The sequence below is a fragment of the Ambystoma mexicanum genome, chromosome 9 (genome assembly GCF_040938575.1).
Source record: "Ambystoma mexicanum isolate Mex_15411 chromosome 9, UKY_AmexF1_1, whole genome shotgun sequence".
NCBI lineage: Eukaryota > Metazoa > Chordata > Amphibia > Caudata > Ambystomatidae > Ambystoma > Ambystoma mexicanum.
This window is the reverse complement of record NC_090931.1, coordinates 920,994,913-921,014,195: the sequence shown is the minus strand read 5'-3', so window position 1 is coordinate 921,014,195 and position 19,283 is coordinate 920,994,913. Positions and strand designations below refer to the sequence as shown.

At 49.8% G+C, this 19,283-nt stretch overlaps 1 protein-coding gene across 1 annotated transcript in view; it reads right to left on the bottom strand.

Moving 5' to 3' along the window:
* The window catches only part of CCDC141 (coiled-coil domain containing 141), a 676,030-nt gene that overhangs the window by 180,380 nt on the left and 476,367 nt on the right, over positions 1–19,283 (bottom strand). The window contains exon 17 of the mRNA XM_069616100.1: positions 11,367–11,516. Within this exon, the coding sequence (XP_069472201.1) occupies positions 11,367–11,516 (150 nt within the window). The remainder of the gene's footprint in view (positions 1–11,366; positions 11,517–19,283) is intronic.

Here is a 19,283-nt window from a genome sequence, read left to right as displayed (position 1 = left end):
GGTATGTCGGGAAGGCGAAAAGACAGTGAAACTGGTTATCCCCACCAGTCAAAGGAAGAAGACTCTCCGGCAGGAGATCTCCTCTGTCGTTGGGAAAAGTGGTGAGGCGGTCCAGCAGGGCTCCACCGGTGGTGGTGTAGTGGCAGGTCGGCTCAGCTTCTCCCTCGTCGGATTCTTAGGTCCTGTGGCGACTTCTCAAGTTCCAGTCCCCAAAGCCCTGCTTTTATGCAGAAAACCCCCATTCACTCAGCCTAGCTGTCACTCAAACATGCTAATTGGTGAGCCGGCCGGCTCACCACTTGGGCCAATCAGGATGGAGTGCGACTTGAGTTGCCTAGGCAACTCAGTCCAGGGTGCCTAAATCCCCCCCACCCCTCCTAAGTACCCCAGACAGAGTGGCACCACTTTGGAGGGCTTCTGTGGAGAAGCCCGCCAAAAAGTGGAACAAAGGGCTCAACTTGGGTTGGAGTCACAGAAGAGAACACAAACGCCATTTTAGAATCAAGTTTTGGCAAAACATACCAACCGGAGAATTAATATTAATTAAATAAAAAGGTGGTATGTTCGAGGCTACCGTAAATAATTAAATAAAGATAGTAGCCTAAAACAATGGGAAATCCCATAGGAAAATATTTGCGGTTGAATATAAAAAGTAGTATCCACTGCCATCAGCCAAAACTCGATCAGGGGGGACGGAGACGTGCCCCCTCGACTAACAGACCCTGGGGCAATTGAATTGCCCCAGCCAGTACGTCCACAATGTGATGGTTCGTACTGGTTCTGTTCAGAATTTAAGACTAGTAAAGTCAATGGTGACTTTACATGCCCTGGGAGACAGTAGTCAGTCCCAGGGTATGGAGTCTATACTGGGTGGTCACTATGACACCCCTGTGTCACTGCACTGAGGGTGCTGTGTAACACACATCACAAAAACACATGAAGCCCTATGGAGTAAAAGACTCCATAGCCCATTAAACACATCTCGATTCAAAGAAACACACTAAAATCATGTCCAAGAGTGAGGGTAAAAGAGTCTCACTCTTGGCAGGAGAAAAAATAAACCCCAGAAATCCAGCAAAGCTGCCTGGGGACTCACTAGGTTAGAAAATTCAGCTTAAACAGAGAATTCTCCCTAACAGTAGAGAGAGTAGGGGCAGGGCGGGTGGTAATTAGGTATAGTGGTGGTAGGGTGGGGTCATTGGAGGTAGGGGGAGTGGGGTCAGTGTGGGGGGGAAGAGAAGGTGGTTATAGGGTGGGTGGGGTAGAGTGAGTGGATGTAGAATGGGTGTGTCGGGATAGAGAGAGTGGGTATAGGGTGGGTGGCGTTGGAGTGAATGGATGTAGGATGGGTGGGTGGGGTTAGAGGGAGTGGAGATGGAGTGGATGGATGGGTTGTAGAGATTTGAGGAAGAGTGGGTGTGTGGGGTAGAGAGAGTGGGGGTAGGGTGGGTGGGGGTAGAGGGAATAGGGGTAGAGTGGGTGGTAATGAGAGAGAGTGGTTGTAGGGTGTGTGGGTGACGTGAGTAGGTATAAGGTGGGTGGTTGGGTGTTGAGAGAGTGGGGGTAGAATGAGTGGATTTACATAGAATGGAGGTAGGGTGGGTGGGGTAGGGAGAGTAGGGGCAGGGCGGGTGGTAATTAGGTATAGTGGTGGTAGGGTGGGTTCTTTAGAGGTAGAGAGAGTGGGGGCAGGGTGGGTGGGGATTAGAGAAAATGGGTATAGGGTGGGTGAGGGTAGAGAGAATGGGTATAGGATGGGTGTGTCGGGATAGAGAGCGTGGGTATAGGGTGGGTGGGGTTGGAGTGAGTGGATGTAGGATGGGTGGGTGGGTTGGAGTGAGTGGATGTAGGGTGGGTGGGTGGGTTGGAGTGAGTGGATGTAGGGTGGGTGGGTGGGTTGGAGGGAGTGGAGATGGAGTGGATGGGTGGGTTGTAGAGATTTGAGGAAGAGTGGGTGTGTGGGGTAGAGAGAGTGGGGATAGGGTGTGTGGGGTAGAGAGAGTGGGGGTAGGGTGGGTGGGGATACAAATAGTGGGAGTAGAGAAAGTGGGGATTGGGTGGGTGGGTGTAGGCAGAAAGAGTAGGGGTTGGGTGGGCCGGCCCGTGGTAGAGATAGATGTAGAGCTAGTGGGGGTAGGGTGGGTGTCGGTTGAGGGATTAGGGGAGGTTGGGTGGGGGTAGAGAGAGTGGGGGTGCATTTAGGTAGATACAGTGGGCGTAGTGTGGGTGGGGTAGAGAGTGCGGGGGTAGGTTGGGTAGGGGTAGAGAGAGGCAGTATGGTGGGTGGATAGGGGTTGAGCAAGTGGGGGCATGGTGTGAGTGTGTGCGTCTGGAGAGTGAGGGTAGGGTGGGTGGAGTTTGATTGACTGTATGTAGGGTGGATGGTTGGGATTAGAGAGAGAATTGAGGTAGAGTGGGTGGGGGTAGAGAGAGTGGGGTTAGGGTGGGTGTGTGGGGTAGAGAGTGGGGTATGGTGGAGAGAGTGGGGATGCGGTGGGTGGGGGTAGAGTGGGGAATGGGTGGGTGGGTGTAGGTAGAGAGAGATGGGGTAGATTTGGGGTTGTAGGTGTGAGGTTAGGGGTAGGGTGGGAGTAGAGAGAGATGGGTGTGTGGCGTTAGAGATAGTGGGGGTGGGTGGGGGTTGACAGAGTGGGGAGGCTGGGTGGTGGTAGAGAGAGTGAGAGTAGGGTGAGTGGATATAGATAGAGTGTGAGTGGGGGTAGGGTGTGTGGGGGAAAAGAGAGTGCAGGTAGGGTGGCTCAGTGGGTGGGAGTAGAGATAGTTTTTTTTTTCTTTTTTGATATGCTTATAGAGCACCGACAGCCCACAGCCATCATGGCGCGTAAACATAAAACATGCAACTAGGACAAGACTAAGACAAGTGAGTTTTCAGGCTCTCCAATGTTCAGTGAAATGTGTATTTGAACAGATGGGTTTTGAGGAGCGTCCTGAAGGTTCTGTAATTCGATTCAAGGCGGAGGGAGGGAGGCAGCTTATTCCAATGTTTGGCTGCCCGCACTCCAGCGCCCATTGCTCGGCTGAATGATGGCACCTGAATCCTACCATGAGCTCCTGACCTCAGTGACCGATTTGGAGTGTATCTTACAATCCTTTGCTTAAAATAAGCTGGCGCTGAGTAATGCAGACACCATGCAGGTAGTTGAGGTTGGGTGGGTGGAGTTAGAGAGAGTGGGGGTAGGGTGGATGTGTGGGGGTAGAGAGAGTGGGGTAGAGAGGATGGGGTAGAGAGAGTGGGGTATGGTGGATGGGGTAGAGTGGGGATTGGGTGGGTGGGTGTAGGTAGAGAGCAAGGGTAGGGTGGGGTTTGTAGGTAGAAATATTGGGGTAGTGTGGGGTGGGAGTAGAGAGGTGGGTGTGTGATAGAGATAGTGGAGGTAGGCTGGGTGGGGGTTGAGAGAATGGGGGTTGTGTGGGGGTAGAGAGAATGAGGGTAGCGTGAATGGATATAGGTAGAGACAGTGGAAGTGGGGTGAGTGGCAGTAGAGAGAGTGGGGGTAGGGTGGGAGGGGTAGAGATAGTGTGGGCGGGTGGGTGGTGTAGAGAGAGTGGGGATGGGGTGGATATAGGTAGATACTGTGGGGGAAGGATGGGTGGAGAAGAGAGAGTGGGGGTGGGGTGGGTGGGGGTAGAGAGATCAGCAATAGGGTGGGTAGATAGGGGCAGGGTGGGTTTTGTAGGTAGAGAGACTAGGGGTGGGGTGGGAGTAGAGAGAGTGGGGTGGTTGGGGGTTGAGAGAGTGGGGGTTTGGTGGGAGTGTGTAGGTATGCAGAGTGGAGGTAGGGTGGGTGGGGTATAGGGTGGGTGGGTGTTGTAGAGAGAGTGGGGATAGGGAGCAAGTGGAAGTAGGGTGAGTGGGTGGGTGATTGGAGCGAGTGGAGGTTGGGTGGATCAGTATTACAGAGAGTTGAGGTAGAGTGGCTGGGCAGGGATAGAGAGAGTGGGTGGTAGGGTAGGTGTGTGGGGATATAGTGAGTGGGGGTAGGGTGGGTGGGGGTAGAAAGATTGGGAATAGGTTGGGTGTAGGTAGAGAGAATAGGGGTAGGGTGGGTGGTAATGGGGGTAGGGTGTGTATGAGTAGGGGAAGGGTGGGTGGAGGCATAGAGAGTAGAGCTAAGGTGGGCGGGTGGGAGAGTGGGGGTAGGGTGCGTGGAGGTACAGAGAGTGGAGGTAGGGTGGGTGGGGTAGAGAGAGTAGGCGCAGGGTGGGTGGGTGATAATTAGGGATAGTGGGGGTAGGGTGGGTTCTTTGGAGGTAGGGAGAGTGGGGTCAGTGTGGGGGGAAGAGAAAGTGGGTATAGGGTGGGTGAGGGAAGAGTGAGTGGATGTAGAATGGATGGGGTGAAGGTAGGGTGGATGGGTGGGTTATAGATATTCGAGGTAGAGTGAGTGGGTGGGTGGGGTAGAGAGAGTGAGGGTGGGGTGGGGGTTAGAGAGAGTGGGGGTAGGGTGGGTGGGGATAGAAATAGCGGGGGTAGGGTGAGTGGGGGTAGAGAGAGTGGGGATTGGGTGGTTGTAGGTAGAGAGAGGTGGGTGTGTGGGGCAGAGATAGTGGGGTAGGGTGGATGGCGGTTGAGGGAGTAGGGGAGGTAGGGTGGGGGCAGAGAGAGTGGGGGTTTGGTGGATATAGGTAGATACAGTGGGGGTAGTGTGGGTGAGGTAGAGAGTGGGGGAGTAGGGTGGGTGTGGGGGGTAGAGAGAGGTGGGTGGGGGTAGAGATAGTGGGGGTAGGGTGGGGGGTTGAGGGTGTAGGGGAGGTGGGGTAGAGAGATTGGGGGTGCATATAGGTAAATACAGTGGGGGTAGTGTGGATGGGGCAGAGAGTGTGGGGCTAGGGTGGGTGTGGGGGTTAGAGAGATAGGTGGTAGGGTGGGGATAAAAATAGTGGGGGTAGGGTAGGTGGAGGTAGAGAGAGTGGGGATTGGGTGGGTGTAGGTAGAGAGAGGTGGGTGGGGGTAAAGAGGGTGGGGATTGGGTGGGTGTAGGTAGAGAGAGGTGGGTGGGTGGGGGTAGAGAGAGTGGGGATTGGGTGGGTGTAGGTAGAGAGAGGTGGGTGGGTGGGGGTAGAGATAGTGGGGGTAGGGTGGGTGTCGGTTGAGGGAGTAGGGAGAGGTTCGGTGGGGGTAGAGAGAGTGGGGTGGGATGGATATATGTAGATACAGTGGGGATAGTGGGGGTGGGGTAGCAAGTGTGGGGGTAGGGTGAGTGGCAGTAGGGTGGGTGGATGGGTAGAGAGAGAGCTGGTATGGTGGGTGGACAGGTTTGAGCAAGCGGGAGTATGGTGGCAGCGTGTGGGTATGGAGAGTGGGGGTAGGGTGGGTGGAGTTTCAGTGAGTGTATGTAGGGTGGATGGGTGGGATTGGAGAGAGTGGAGGTGGGTTGGGTCAGTGGGTGGGAGTAGAGAGTTGAGGTAGAGGGGGGTAGAGAGAGTGGGGTAGGTTGGGTGTGTGGGGTAGAGAGAGTGGGGGTAGGGTGGATGAGGGTGGAAAGAATGGGTATATGGTGGGTAGTGGTAAAGTGGGGATGGGGTGGGTAGGTGTAGGTAGAGAGAGTAGGGATAGATTCAGGGTTGTAGGTGGAGAGATTAGGGGTAGGGTGGGAGAAGAGAGAGGTGGGTTTGTGGGGTTTGAGATAGTGGGGGTATGGTAGGTGGGGGTGGAGAGAGTGGGGATGCTGGGTTGTGGTAGAGGGAGTGAGAGTAGGGTGAGTGGATATAGATAGAGAGAGTGGGAGTGGGGTGGGTGGGGGTAGAGAGAGTGGGGGTAGAGAGGATGGGGTAGAAAGAGTGGTGGTATGGTGGGTGGGGGTAGAAAGAGTGGAGGTAGGGTAGGTGGGGTGGAGAGAGTGGGGTTGGGTGGGGGTACAGAGAGTGAGAGTAGGGTGAGTGGATATAGATAGAGAGAGTGGGAGTGGGGTGGGTGGGGGTAGAGAGAGTGGTGGTAGGGTGGGTGGAGGTAGAAAGAGTGGGGGTAGGGTGGATGTGTGGGCGTAGAGAGAGTGGGGGTAGAGAGGATGGGGTAGAAAGAGTGGTGGTATGGTGGGTGGGGGTAGGTAGAGAGTGTAAGGCCAGGGTGGGGGTTTTAGGTAGAGAGATTAGGGGTAGGGTGGTGGGGTGGGAGTAGAGAGATGTGGGTGTGTGGGGGTAGAGATAGTGGGGATAGGGTGGGTGAGGGTTGAGAGAAAGAGTGGGAGTAGGGTGAATGGATAGTGGTGAGGGTAGAGAGAGTGGCAGTAAAGTGGGTGGGGGTAGAAAGTGTGGAGGTAGGGTGGGTGGCTGGGGGTTGAGATGGTGGGAGTGTGGGGGTATGCAGAGTGGGGTAGGGTGTGCAGGGCTAGAGAGAAAGTGGGTGGGTGGAGTTTTAGAGAGAGTGGGGGTATGGTGGGTGGGGTTGGAGTGAATGGATGTATAGTGGCGGTAGAGAGAGTGGAGGTAGGGTGGGTGGGGGTAGAGAGAGTTGAGACAAGGGGGGTGGGCAGCGTAGAGAGGTGGAGGTAGGTTGAGTGTTTGGGGGTAGAGTGAGTGGGGATAGAGTGGGTGTAGGTAGAGAGAGTAGGGGCAGGGTGGGTGATAATGAGAGAGTGAGGGTAGGGTGGGTTTAGAGAGGGTGTGGGTAGGGTGTGTGTGTGGGGGTAGCAAGAAAGGGGTAGGCTAGTAGGGTGGGGTTTGAGTGAGTGGGGGTTGGGTGGGTGTGTGGCAGTAGAGAGATTAATGCGGGTAGAGATGGTGGGGGTAGGGTGTGTAGAGAGAGTGGGGGTTTTGTAGAGTGAGTGGGGATAGGGTGGGTGGGGGTAGGGAGAGAAGGCATGAGGTGGGTGGTTGGGTGTAGAGAAAGTGGGGATAGGGTGGGTGGTAAAGAGAGTGGCGGTACGGCGGTGGGGTAGAGAGAGTAGGGGTAGTTGGGGTGGGTGGTATTTAGAGAGAGTGGGGGTAGGGTGGGTGGGGGTAGATAGAGAAGGACTTCCCGGGTGGATGGCTTGCGTTCTGCACGCCAAAGAAAAATATGCACTAGAAGCCTGAAGAAGGGAGATCGTACGTGCTGAAACCCACGTAGTGGAGTAGCCGACTTAAAGTCGGGTAACTGGAGAGCTTACACCAAGGAAGGTTTGAGAACAGGGCTCAAGTCGAGGGTACACACGGGGGGGACGGAGTCCACCCACTTAATTTAGAGGGTGGACTCAGTCCCCCAGCTAAAAAGAGAAACATTGAATATCCTCTTCAAATGTATGAATTAAAGCCGGTCTCCGGATCAAACCGCAGTCGTTAGGTTTGTAGGCCAGGCACTTATAACCTGAGGAAAAATACCAAACTACTAAAGGTGAAATGTCCCATTTTGGTACTGCAAGTCCCATGGGAAACATTTGTATTGGTTCTTGGAGTTTAAAACATGCACACCTTTTAACGTTTTCAAAAAACACTATTAGAAGAAAATATCCTCTCTTGGTTTTGTGTGTGTGTTGATTTTATGAATGGCAAATGCCATTCGTCCTGTTAAATTAGTTTGGTTATGCAAAGCCACTTTAATGAAATGTGCATATTTCACCTTGATATACTAATTTTTGGCAATGTCACATCCCATTGCGTTTGTTGATGAGTCCCCCCACTTTAATTTTTAGGACTTGACCCCTGTTTGAGAATACATGAAACCAAGGGAATTCAGAAAATACATGAGTGTAGCCCAAGAAGAAGGGTTAGAGAGTGATACCCGAAACGCGTCGGCAGCAACATCAAAATAATCCAAAATGAAATATGCTGAACGAGTTGATATTCATTTGCGCTCCAAGCATTTTTGAGGTACAAAATCACATGACGTGGATGCAGTAAAGAGAATGGGCAACTGTATTATTGTCTAGATATGATAAACCTATAAAAAAAAAGTGGTGTTTGTTATGTAAGTCACACGAGGGACGCTAATATGGTGTTAGACTGTATTGATATATATGCATGAATTTGATTCATGATGCAAGGAGACTTTTAAACAAAAGGCAAAAGAAAATAAATATGTGTTTGAATTTTACGTTTTGAAATACATTCGAATGAGGATATCTGATTTCATGAAATGCAATCGAAGGGTGTTTATTGGAGTTACTCCAGGTTAGAGTGCACTGAGATTAACCGTTGGCAACAGCAGTCTTTTGGTAGTAAGGTAAGGTGGGTGTTTGGGTGTAGAGAGAGTGGGGGTACGGTGGGTGGGCGGGTTTTGGAAGAGACCGCAGGGGTAGAGTGAGTGGGGGTAGGTGGGGGTACAGAGATTGATGCAGGTAGTGATAGTGGGGGTAGGGCGGGGGGTGTAGAGAGAGTGGGAGTTTTGTATGGTGGTTGGGGTACAGAGAGTAGGGGTAGGGTTGGTGGGTGGGGGTAGAGAGAGTTGGGGTAGGGTGGGTGGGTGTAGATCGTACCGTAGGGTGCGTGGGGTAGAGAGCATCGGGGTAGGGTGGGTGGGGTGTAGGAAGTGGTGGTTGGGGGTAGAAAGAGAGGGGGTAGGGTTGGGTGGGCTGGTGATAAGAAGAACAGGGATAGGGTGGGTTAGAGTAGAGGGAGCAGGGGTAGGGTGGGTGGGTTAGGGTAGAGAGCAGGGGTAGGGTGGGTGGGTTAGGGTAGAGAGAGCAGGGGTAGGGTGGGTGGGTTGGAGGTAGAGCGAACAGGTGTAGGGTGGGTTAGGGTAGAGAGAGCAGGGATAGGGTGGGTGGGTTGGGGTAGAGAGAGAAGCGATAGGGTGGATGGGCTGGGGGCAGAGAGCGGGATAGGGTGGGTGAGTTGGGGGTGAGAGATCGGGGTAGGGTGGGTGGGTCGGGGGTAGTGAGAGCGGGGTAGGGTTGGTGGGTCAGTGGTAGAAAGAGCGGGGTTGGGTGGGTCGGGGGTAGAGAGAGCGGGGTAGGGTGGCTGGGTCAGGGGTAGATAGAGCTGGGTAGGGTGGCTGGGTCAGGGGTAGAGAGAGCGAGGGTAGGGTGGGTTGTTGTGGTACAGATAGCAGGGGTATGGTGGGTGGTGGTAGAGAGTAGGGGTAAGTTAGGTGGGGTAGTGAATGTGGCAGTAGGGTCGGTGGTGGTAGACATTGTGGGAGCAGGGTGGGTGGGGGTAGAGAGGGCAGGGATTGGGTGGGTGAGGGTAGAGAGTGTGGGCAGGGTGGGTGGGGTAGAGAGTGGGGGTAGGGTGGGTGGGTGGAGGCGAGGGGGTTGGATAGAGGGGTTTGGGGTAGAGAGGGTGTGGGTCATTAGGGTGGGGTTAGGGTGGGTGGGAGTAGAGAGAGTGGGGATTGGGGGTATTAGGGTAGAGAGGGTTGGGGTACAGAGGAGGGGTTAGGGTGAGAGGGTGGGGGTAAGGTGGATAGGGGTGGGTGAGTGAGTGGCATTAGAGAAAGGGGGTGGGATCAGTAGTCGAAGTGCACGAAAAGGAGTAGTGGGACTATGCTCCCTGCTGGCTAGCACCCACTCCCCACAAACCCCATCACCACGCCCCCGTCCACACACAATACAAACCCCTAAACACATGTACCTGCTGTTAAAAGGAACGTTCAGTGCAGTGCACTGAAATTGCAAGTTTCAACTTCTTCCTACACTTTTATTTTAAACCGAAACCATTCCGGAACAGTTTCTTTCTAAAATAAAAGTATAGGAACAGTAAAACTTAATTTTAAACCGCAGAGGAGGTACGCTCCCAACCGCCCCCTCTCCCTTCGACCACTGGGTGGCGTAGGCAATGATACTTGGTTGGGGACAAAACATGAAGAACAAAATAGCCTTATGAGGACCTGTTAAAATTAGCCCAAAATACCCCAAATAAAAGCCAGCCAGCACACTTAATGAGGGTGGGGTGGGTGTACAGTAGAGAGAGTGGTGTTTATGTAGCAAGGCAGCCTCAGGAGGACAAAAAAACAGAGCTGCCGCCAAAAGTAGCCCAATAATAGCTGCTTGTCAGTGGGGAAAACAGCCCAATATGCAATAACTGCAAAGCTGGGAAATAGAGAGCCTGACACCAGACTTGCTTCTTACAAAGCTGCTGATTGGAGCAACTATTGTTAGGGAATTTTTCATTGGGTAGTACAGCAGAGGAGTTTGGAAAAGGAGACTTAAGTGTTTTTTGCAGTTTCATGCCATGATATGATATGTCACTGCCCATTGCTATGCCAAGCAGATATTCTCAGTTCAGAAACCCGAGTCCCCCTTCTCTCTCTCTTCTCTGTAACAATGGTTTTGGTAATTGTGTGGCTCAAGTGTCTCAAAAATACGGCAAAACCAAAAATGGGTTTACAGCACTGGAGGCGAAATATCAAAAAATGCAAAGGCTGCCTATGACTTCACTCAAGAGCACAGTCCGTCATCGGCACATGCACTGTGTTCTCTGCTCTGGGTCCCAGCACATTGCTGAATCCATGCTGGAGTTTCTTCATGGAGCAGTCCATGAGATACAGAGCGGAAAGGAGCAGGAACCAGTGTGCACCTTGCCTGGGTCCAAAGGGGGCGAAGTGAATACAGAAGGAAAAAAAAAGGCTACAGAGTGGGGCATGCCACGGAATACACGGCTGCCTGTCACTCTTGGTGTAGTTTGCATAACTTACGTCCTAAGCTGTTCAGCAGCCTTAAAAAGTGCAGCTGTTCCTTTGCCAAACTCCAAACCGCTTCCAACCAGACCAATGTCAACAACATACACGACAGGCATATCTAGTTGCTTCTCGGGCTGCAGGGGCATACCACCACAGCATGTCTACCACGTTCAAATCTTGCCCACTGAATTCAGAGCTCGCGCAGTAACATGACTCACTCCAAGCGTTGGTTATTCAAATGTTATGCTTTTTAGTAAAAAACCCAAAATCGCTACGGTAGTAATATCAAAGTAGCTATCCATGCTCGTATAATCTAGCTCTTGTCTGTCAGATGCGAAAGCATGAGGGTAAAGGTAAGGGTTGGGGAAAAGGATGGGACGAGGGTGTAAACAAAAGGAAGGGGGGTGTGATGGGAGCGTGTTTAAGCATGCACGCATGTGTGGACCAGGACACATGGGCCTGATTCTATTGAGAGCCCACAGGGGGAGGTGTGTGTCGCGATAACCAAAGGGTTGTACTTCCAGTGCAGCTTTGGAGTCATACAATATAAAAAGGTGTAGGTAGTGCTGGGTGAGTGAGAGGATCTGGAAAGCCTGTATGGAAGCTACCTAGGGTTAATTACCCCTAACACTGCAGGTGAAAAACTACCACTAGCACTGACGACGTTTTAGTCCGAGGGTTTGGCTTGTAATGGATGAATGTTGTGATGCTTAACTCTGTCCCTTGAATGTAGCACAAATGTTGAGCAAACATGCAATGTTTTTTCGACCACGTTCAGCATTTCTTTTTCATGTTCTTTTTACCTTACCTCATTGATCTCCTCCTTCAGAGCACAGTAGTGCAGGTTGCTCGATAGCTCGTCCTCAAACTTGGCTGCCTGGGAAATCCATTTGAGGCTATCATGCTCCAGTGTGTCAAGCTGCTGCTTCAGGTCCTTCAATGGCACATTAAAGTTTTTCTAGAAGAGAACGACAAACATTCCTTGTTACCACCGTGCAGTTAAGAAAAAGACATATGGGCCAGTTATGAAGGCCTTTGCAGAAAACTTCGTATAGCACATTGGTGTCTGCAAGTAACGCCCAGTGACCATGATGGGGCTCTTGGGGGACCCTGGGCATAGCAAAAGGCAATTCCTTGCCACAATGTCCATTGCGCATGTCCAAGAGCCACACGCAGAGGACACAATGGGTGCCTCGCAGAGCCAGGCTACAACAATGCAGACAAGGATACATACCATGGACCCTGCGGCCCACAGCTGCGTCTTCCTTTCCAATATGCCTGTCCTTTTCCCTGCAGCGCCGCCATTGCACCGCCAGGCAGGCTGCTCATAGGCCCTAACCCCAGGCCCCTGGACTGTGATTGCCTATCATCACTGCAGAGAGCCGCATTGGTACGGGCAAGTCCTGTTTGGCTCATGTTGGGTCTGGATAGTTTTAAGTCGCCCACATCCCCCAACTACCTCTATCTCACCCAACCTCCTCTGGACTCTCTCTGCCGACATAACGTGAATAGTATTAATCAATACTGGCCTATTGGACTTAAATGCTGATTTATTTGTCAATACCAGTCTACTGCACCTACATTGTAAAATTAATTATTGCTTACCACCAGCATATTTTACCTACATCCTTCTTCGTTTGGTCACTGTGGGTTTACTGTACCTAGAGTGTAATTATTTGATCACTACCAGCCTGCTGTACCTAAATCATAATCATTTGTTGGCCTACTGCGCTTACATTGTACATGCTCGGTCACTACCGCACTAGTGTACTTAAATTGTCATTTATTTGTGAATATCAACCTAATGTACCTGCATTGTAATTGTTTGGTAAATACTAGCCAAGAGATGGAACACATAGTTACATACTACTTACGCACTTGTCTCCTGGCTCAATCCTCTCGCCTCCTTTCCACATTCCAACTTCCCATGCAAACTCCGCCAGCCCACATCACCATTCTCTTGTCTAGCCTTTTCCTTCTCATACCAGTCCTCTCTCCCTCTCCAACAAACTCTCCGGCCCACCCCCATGATTTGTCCCACCACCCCTCCCGTACCTCCTCTCACTTCCCATTGCTATCCTTACAAACAGCACCCTGGCTGCTCCTCTCCACTGTATACCACCCATTTAAACAGCAACTAGCTTGCTCGCTTCTTCACAATCACACGCCCTCACACTCAACCTTCATCTCTGCTGCCATCCAACAGCTGGAGAAAACCAAGCACATCCACCTGCATCTCTGGCAGAAAGAAGGCAGCCCCATTCTTCTCACTGCCAATGTAAAGTCTCTTCTGTCTCTAATGTTCTGCAATCGGCCAAAATCACATACTATACTGACCTTTTATCCTGTTTTTCCTCTCAACTCCACAATTCACAACTATTGCTCCTCCCTATGTAAGTCCCCCAATAACCACTCTCTGTCCTCCTCTAACTTCTCTGACGACTTTGACTCATACCTCTCCGCCAAACTCACTAAAATTACAAGACAACTTGTCCACACTCTTGTCACTTCCACCCACTTCATTATGGCTACCTCCTGTCACTTCCACTGTCCCCTCACTTTCCCACATCTCTCCCACCTCCCCTACATAGCCTTTACCGATCCTCCACTCTCCTAACCGTTCTTGCATTCCCTTGACCCCTCTGTGCAACACACTATTAAAGAGCTTTCACCTAATACCTCCTCCTAGCTCTCACTCCTCTCCAATCTCTTCTTCTCCAGGGACATCTTTCAGTCTGCAAAAAAGCCTTGGCCATCCCCAACATGATGAAACCTATGGCTCATTCGAACAACGCTTCCTTCTACAGCCATGTCTCCCTGTCCTACTACGAGATCAGAGGGAGAGAGAGAAAGAGAGAAACAGAAAGAGAGAGAGACAAAGAGAGTGAGAGCAGAGAGAAAGAAAGAGAGGAGTATTTAGCTGTATCATTGACTACGTAGAGGTTCACTCACTCTGCCCTTCAATCAGGGTTCTGGAACAAACTCTCCAACAAAATGACTCCCACCCACATATCAAAGAGCACTGTGCTTAACTGGGGGCTTCTTATCCCTATGTCCGTTCCTTCTCCATCACCTGGAGCTCTAGCACCTTTTCCCCTGCACCTTCTCATGTGGGAATGCCCCAAACGTCAGCCCTTGGTCCACCCCTCTTCACTCTAAGTATTCTCTCCACAAGCAAATTCATCTGATCTTTTGGATTTCACTAGCACCCCTTTGCTGATGATACCCAAATATTGCACTCCTTTCCCCCATCATTCCTTCTATCTCTGATCACATCAGCAACTGCCTTGCAGCAATATATCTCTAGATGGCCATAAACTGCCTAATGCTTAATTCCTCCAACATTGAAGACAAATTCCTCCTCCAATGCTAACTTCAGACTCACAACTTCCATCCTCTCCCCTCCTGACCACCTTGCTTGACCGCTTAAGGCTTGAAACCATGAACTGCTCTTTTACAGGGACCTAAAACTCTGCAATTCATAGCATCCAGGATTAACCTACTCATTAGAAGGAAAATCTGCTTGCACCTCACTCAACATTCAGCCCAAGACATGATCTCTAAACCTTTGCTCAGTAAATCAGACTACTGTTTCAGCTTACACTTTGGCTTCCCCCCTACTCTTTTCCCCTCAAAATGAAATTATCAGCATTGCTACCCAAACACTCTACAACCTACCAGATATTCGCTCACTCATACACACCAAAATCATGCTGGATCGCTCTCCATGCAAAATCACCCACTCTTCAAGTACCTACTCCTTGTTTATCGATCTATTCATGATCTCCCCCCCCCCTCTACCTCGCACATTGCATTTTTCTCTACTCACCCTCTCAAACTCTGCATTCCTCCTCTCTCCAGAATCCTTCCATTCCCCACTTATTTAAACTCCTCTGTGTCTGCTCTTTCTTCCTACTTGCCTCCCTACACTGGAAGGCACTTCCAAGACAATAAAGGTATCCCATCAGTGGAGCTACTTCATACCACACTTAAACTTCACATGCTAGCCAATGAACTGACAACGCCCTCACCCCAACCACCACCCACCCAGATAACGTGCCACTCATCCCTATAACAATGTATATATTTGTATTTATTTGTGACTTATATAGCGTTTTACGCCAAAGCACTGAACAGAGAACACACTTAACAGTAAAATAAAATGCAGGGTTAAAAACTACAAATAAGGCATTCATGGTTGTCGTTCTAAGTGAAAAATATAGGTCTTAAGAGTAGTATGAAAATAAAGAATAAGAGGTAATAGAACAAAGAGATAGGGGAAGAGCATTCCAGTGAGAAGGAGCTAGCAAAGTATAAGAGCAAAATCGTGATTGGGCACAGGAGGGACGAGGAACTGATAATAGAAATTGAAACTGAGAAAGAAGGACACGTGATGGAGAATAAAAAGACAAGAGAGGAAAGATAAGAGGGCACAAGGTCATAGAGAGATTTATAGACAATAGACAGAAAGTTAAACTATGAGAGTGAAACGTAAGCCAGCCAAGAGAAGACAATGGCAGAGAAATTGAGTCATATGGGGAAAGAAGGTATAGGAGACACATAGAAGCATTGATAACAGACTTTAAAGGGGCCAAGTGAGAGACAGGGAGTCCAAAGAGTGTGGCAGAACAAAAGAATAATCGTGGAAAATAAGTGAAGAAATCAAAAGCTTGCTGCCATCAAACGTAGGAAAAGGACGAGATTTGCGGATGTCAAACAGATGATAGCGACAAGCAGCGTAAAGTATAGAGATGTGATGAGAAAAGGATAAATTGGTATCAAGATAAAGACCAAGATTATGAGCAGAAGATGAAATAGGCAGATGTGAAGGAGGAAATGAGACAAAAGAGGGAGGAGAAGGAGAAGGAATAGTATTAGCAGAAAGAAAGAGAACTTCAGTGTTAGTAGCATTTAAGATGAGAAAATGATCTGACATCATGATTTAATAGCTAGACGACAAGAGGTAAGATTATTATGAATAGAAGATGAAAAGGAAGAAAAGGACAGAAAAATCTGACTATCATCTGCATAGAAATGATGGGAGCAAGAGAAGATGTGTAGAGAGTGAGAAAAAAAAGGTCCTACAACAAAACCTTAAGGAACGCCGTGAAGAAAAGGTAGTGTGTCAGAAGAGGACCCAGGCCCAAGATGCTGAATATGTTTGGTTAGAAAAATATGAATGAAACCAAGATAAAACAGAACCAGAGAACCCAAAAGAAGAAAGAGAAGACAGGAGAGGAGTATGATCCACTGTGTCAAAAACTGCCTATAAATTCAATAGAATCAAAAGAGAAGAGTGTTTAGAGTAATGAGCAGAAAGCAGGGAATCACAAACAGAAAAGAGAGCAGTTTCAGTGGAGTCGAGAGGACGCAAACCAGATTAGGAACAAGGAAGAATAGAGTTTTCAGGGACAAAAGTAGGAACCTGGGAATAGACAAGACACTCACGAAGCTTAGAGAGATAGGGAAGAAGAGAAATGGGTAAAAAATAAGCGGGACGAGAGGGGTCAAGACAAGATTTCTTTAGAATGGGAAGAATAGAAGCATGTTTAAATGAGGAAGGAAAGGCAGATTACTTGCTTGCTTGGGTCCTAGGCCCTAAATAATGACCCTATGTATGTCTGTAACTAGTTCTCCATCCATGATCTATGTCTCTCTACACCACCCCTTCCTTGCCTACAGGATACATCCACCTCCTTGATGGAAAGGCACCCTGCACAGGGACTGCATCTTTGATCTGTGCCGACTCTTTTGTATATAGTTTTGTGTAGAAGTAACACCCCTAATATGCAATAAACTCAAATATGAAATGAATGCAACTGCCCATTGTGCACTTTGGAGGTCTTGGAGGTGCCTTAGACGAAGCTGAAGATCATGCCCATGTACCGTAAGTGAAAGTGAGCATATTATGGTCACGTCCCAAGCACAGCTGACCATACCGCCTACCTGCACTTAAAAATGTCCAATGTTGGTTGTCCTTAATCTATGTATGTCCACTTATGTATTGTTCCCGGTGACTGTTCCATTTGCTCCCCTCCACAACCTGGTCAGAATGTCCCTCAAATTCACCCCATTGTAAGAAGCTCTCTGCTTCGCATCAAATCTGATTTCTTATCTACTGTACGTTCTTTTGTGATCAAAAGAGCATTGTTCCTCCTGTAAATAAATAAATACATAAATGAATAACAAAGAACCATACACCAGCATTTCTTTGTCCGTCTTTTCTTTTGTGTGCCAGTTACTTTGATCTTGAATCTTTTTCCTTAGGGCTACTTGGGGACCCAGCCCTAACCTTCTGGCATTTCCGACCTTCACCACATTCCAACGTGGCTCATTGGAGTGATCTTGAACCCAGGGAAGCATGGTTTGGAGACAGGTAAGAGGCAGGTCAGGTTTTAAGTTAAGGGATAAGATGTATATTTTGTGCCCATCTACACCCATCTACCAATAAGGTGCGTGATGCGATCTCCCAACACATTGTTTGGAGGCGCTGCTGAGATCACTTTTGGTGTGCCTATACCCTCCCTATTGTATCTACTTACCTCATACCTATCCTTTTTTCTTCTTGGGGTAGTGTACAGTTGGCCAGTGCAAGTTTCCATTTTCTTTCCAGTCAGTTTTTATGTGCAAGTTTTGGATAAGGATTTGTATATATTGTTATAATCATTGCGTTTGATTGTTGCCGGATTTGCCACCCCATCTGATACACAGGTACCATCCACATGGATCGGCCTCAAGTAGCCGGCTGTGCTGAGGGTGAGGGCATTAAGCTTGGTCATTGCTTTAATATAGGTGATTTTTTTTGGAGCACACTTCTACACACCTCTCCCTAGAGTGCCTCACCGGCCAGAAGAAATCCGTAGTTAAAGCCCCTGCCCAAGCAGGTACCAGTATCCTGGTCTGCTATGGGCCTAAGGAAGTCAACCCAGAGACATTGCCCTTTACTATCCATGGGGGAGACCCGATAGTGTTATATCCTCTCTGGGCATTGAACACCTGGACAGGGATGCAGGCTAGTGCACCAGTCACACCACCTATGCGTAGCCCAAATCCTGCCTTGCCCAGCACTGCGCCCAGTCAGCCTTCAGCGCCCAGTGTAGGTACCACCTTGGCTGTGCCCGTAAGAAACCTTATTTTACCAGGGTCTAGAGCGCGGGCCAGTGCTAAAACCAGAAGATAGAGACACCAAACTGATCGATTCCTCCATGGCCTTCAAGGACCTGTTACACAAGTCCATTGCGAAACCATCTGACAATGGCCCCTATGTCCACCTGAGAGCCTTCTCCATGGAGAAAGCAACCCAGAGGGGTGAAGAAGATTACCAACTTTAGGTGAACTAGACCTACCAAATGATACACGACTGGAGAGTCACAGACCAGAAGAAGAGTTGTCATGTCACGTCATTGAGAGACTTGGCAGTCCTGCGCTGAGAGTCATCCAGGCGTTCTATGCCACGCATCCAGACTCCACAGTGAAGGATATCATGTACACACTGGATGGAGTGTTTGGAGCCACCGAGTCTGCTGTGGAGCTGATGGTGAAGGACTATGCCACCCGTCTCCAACAGGGTGAGCATATCTCTGAATATCTGGCTAGGACTGAGCCGATTCTTCAGCTGGCATTGAAACAGAAGGGGATTGCACTGAAAAGCCTAAATGTGGTCAGGCTGCAAAAGGTCATGCATGGGGCCAAATCTCTGCTGTTGTTAATTCTGCAGCTAGGACTCCACGAACAGAACCAGAAACCACCACCATTTGATGAACTGAACCAAGAGGTGTGTCTTCTGGAAGGTGAGATGGAGGATGCAGTGTACAATCTGCCAAGTCAACTGCTGTCTCCATCCATTCCCCTGGAGTATGAACTGAGACATCAAGTGGAGGAGTTCCGGCAAACTATCCAGGTGATGTAGCTGCAGAGGGTTCTGGCCAAGACACCACCTAAAATGACATCCAGGCCACCAGAGCAAGGAAGAGGCTCTACATCACCATCCAGAGAGAGAGAACACCAGCTCTTCCAGTATGCTCAAGAGCCATGGCAGCCCCAAGTGAATCAACAGTGTACCCCATCGCTCCCACCTTGGCAGTTCTGTCACAGAGTGGACAGGAGGGCCACAACTTCTGTATGGGTATGAACCCACTGGATTATATCCAAGTCACTGCAAAGTACCAGCCCTTGAACACTCTAACAAACTCGATGGTGGGAAACACCAGCGAGGACCAGGAAGCAGAGCACCTGAATCCTCAATACTTCTATGCTCTGACCAAGTAGAGACATAAAACAAGTTTGCACCACCAGTCGGGCCCAAGGCTGCAGTGATACCACTGGTGGTAAAGTCATCTGGGAACCAGTATCCCCCCGACCAGCTACTCCACCCGCTAGGAAGACCACCTGTAGTCAAACTACCAGCAAGCACAGCACCCGAACATAATGGGCAATACCTGACAGGCTCCAGCCACCGTGACAATTGCCATCGGTGGACGACCGGCACAAGCGCCTCTGGATAGCGCCTCTAGATAGCGGCTCACAGATGACCATCGTCTATGAGCCACTCTACCGAAAACACCTGGTGCTTATCCCATTTAAGCCCTTGGCTGGATTGAACCTTCTCAGTGTGGGAGACAACCCTTGCAAATATCTTGGGTACATCCGGGTCCTACTGCAGTTTCCACACGATGTAGCTGGAGTCAGCACTCCCATCAAGACCCTGGCTCTGGTCCGCAGCACT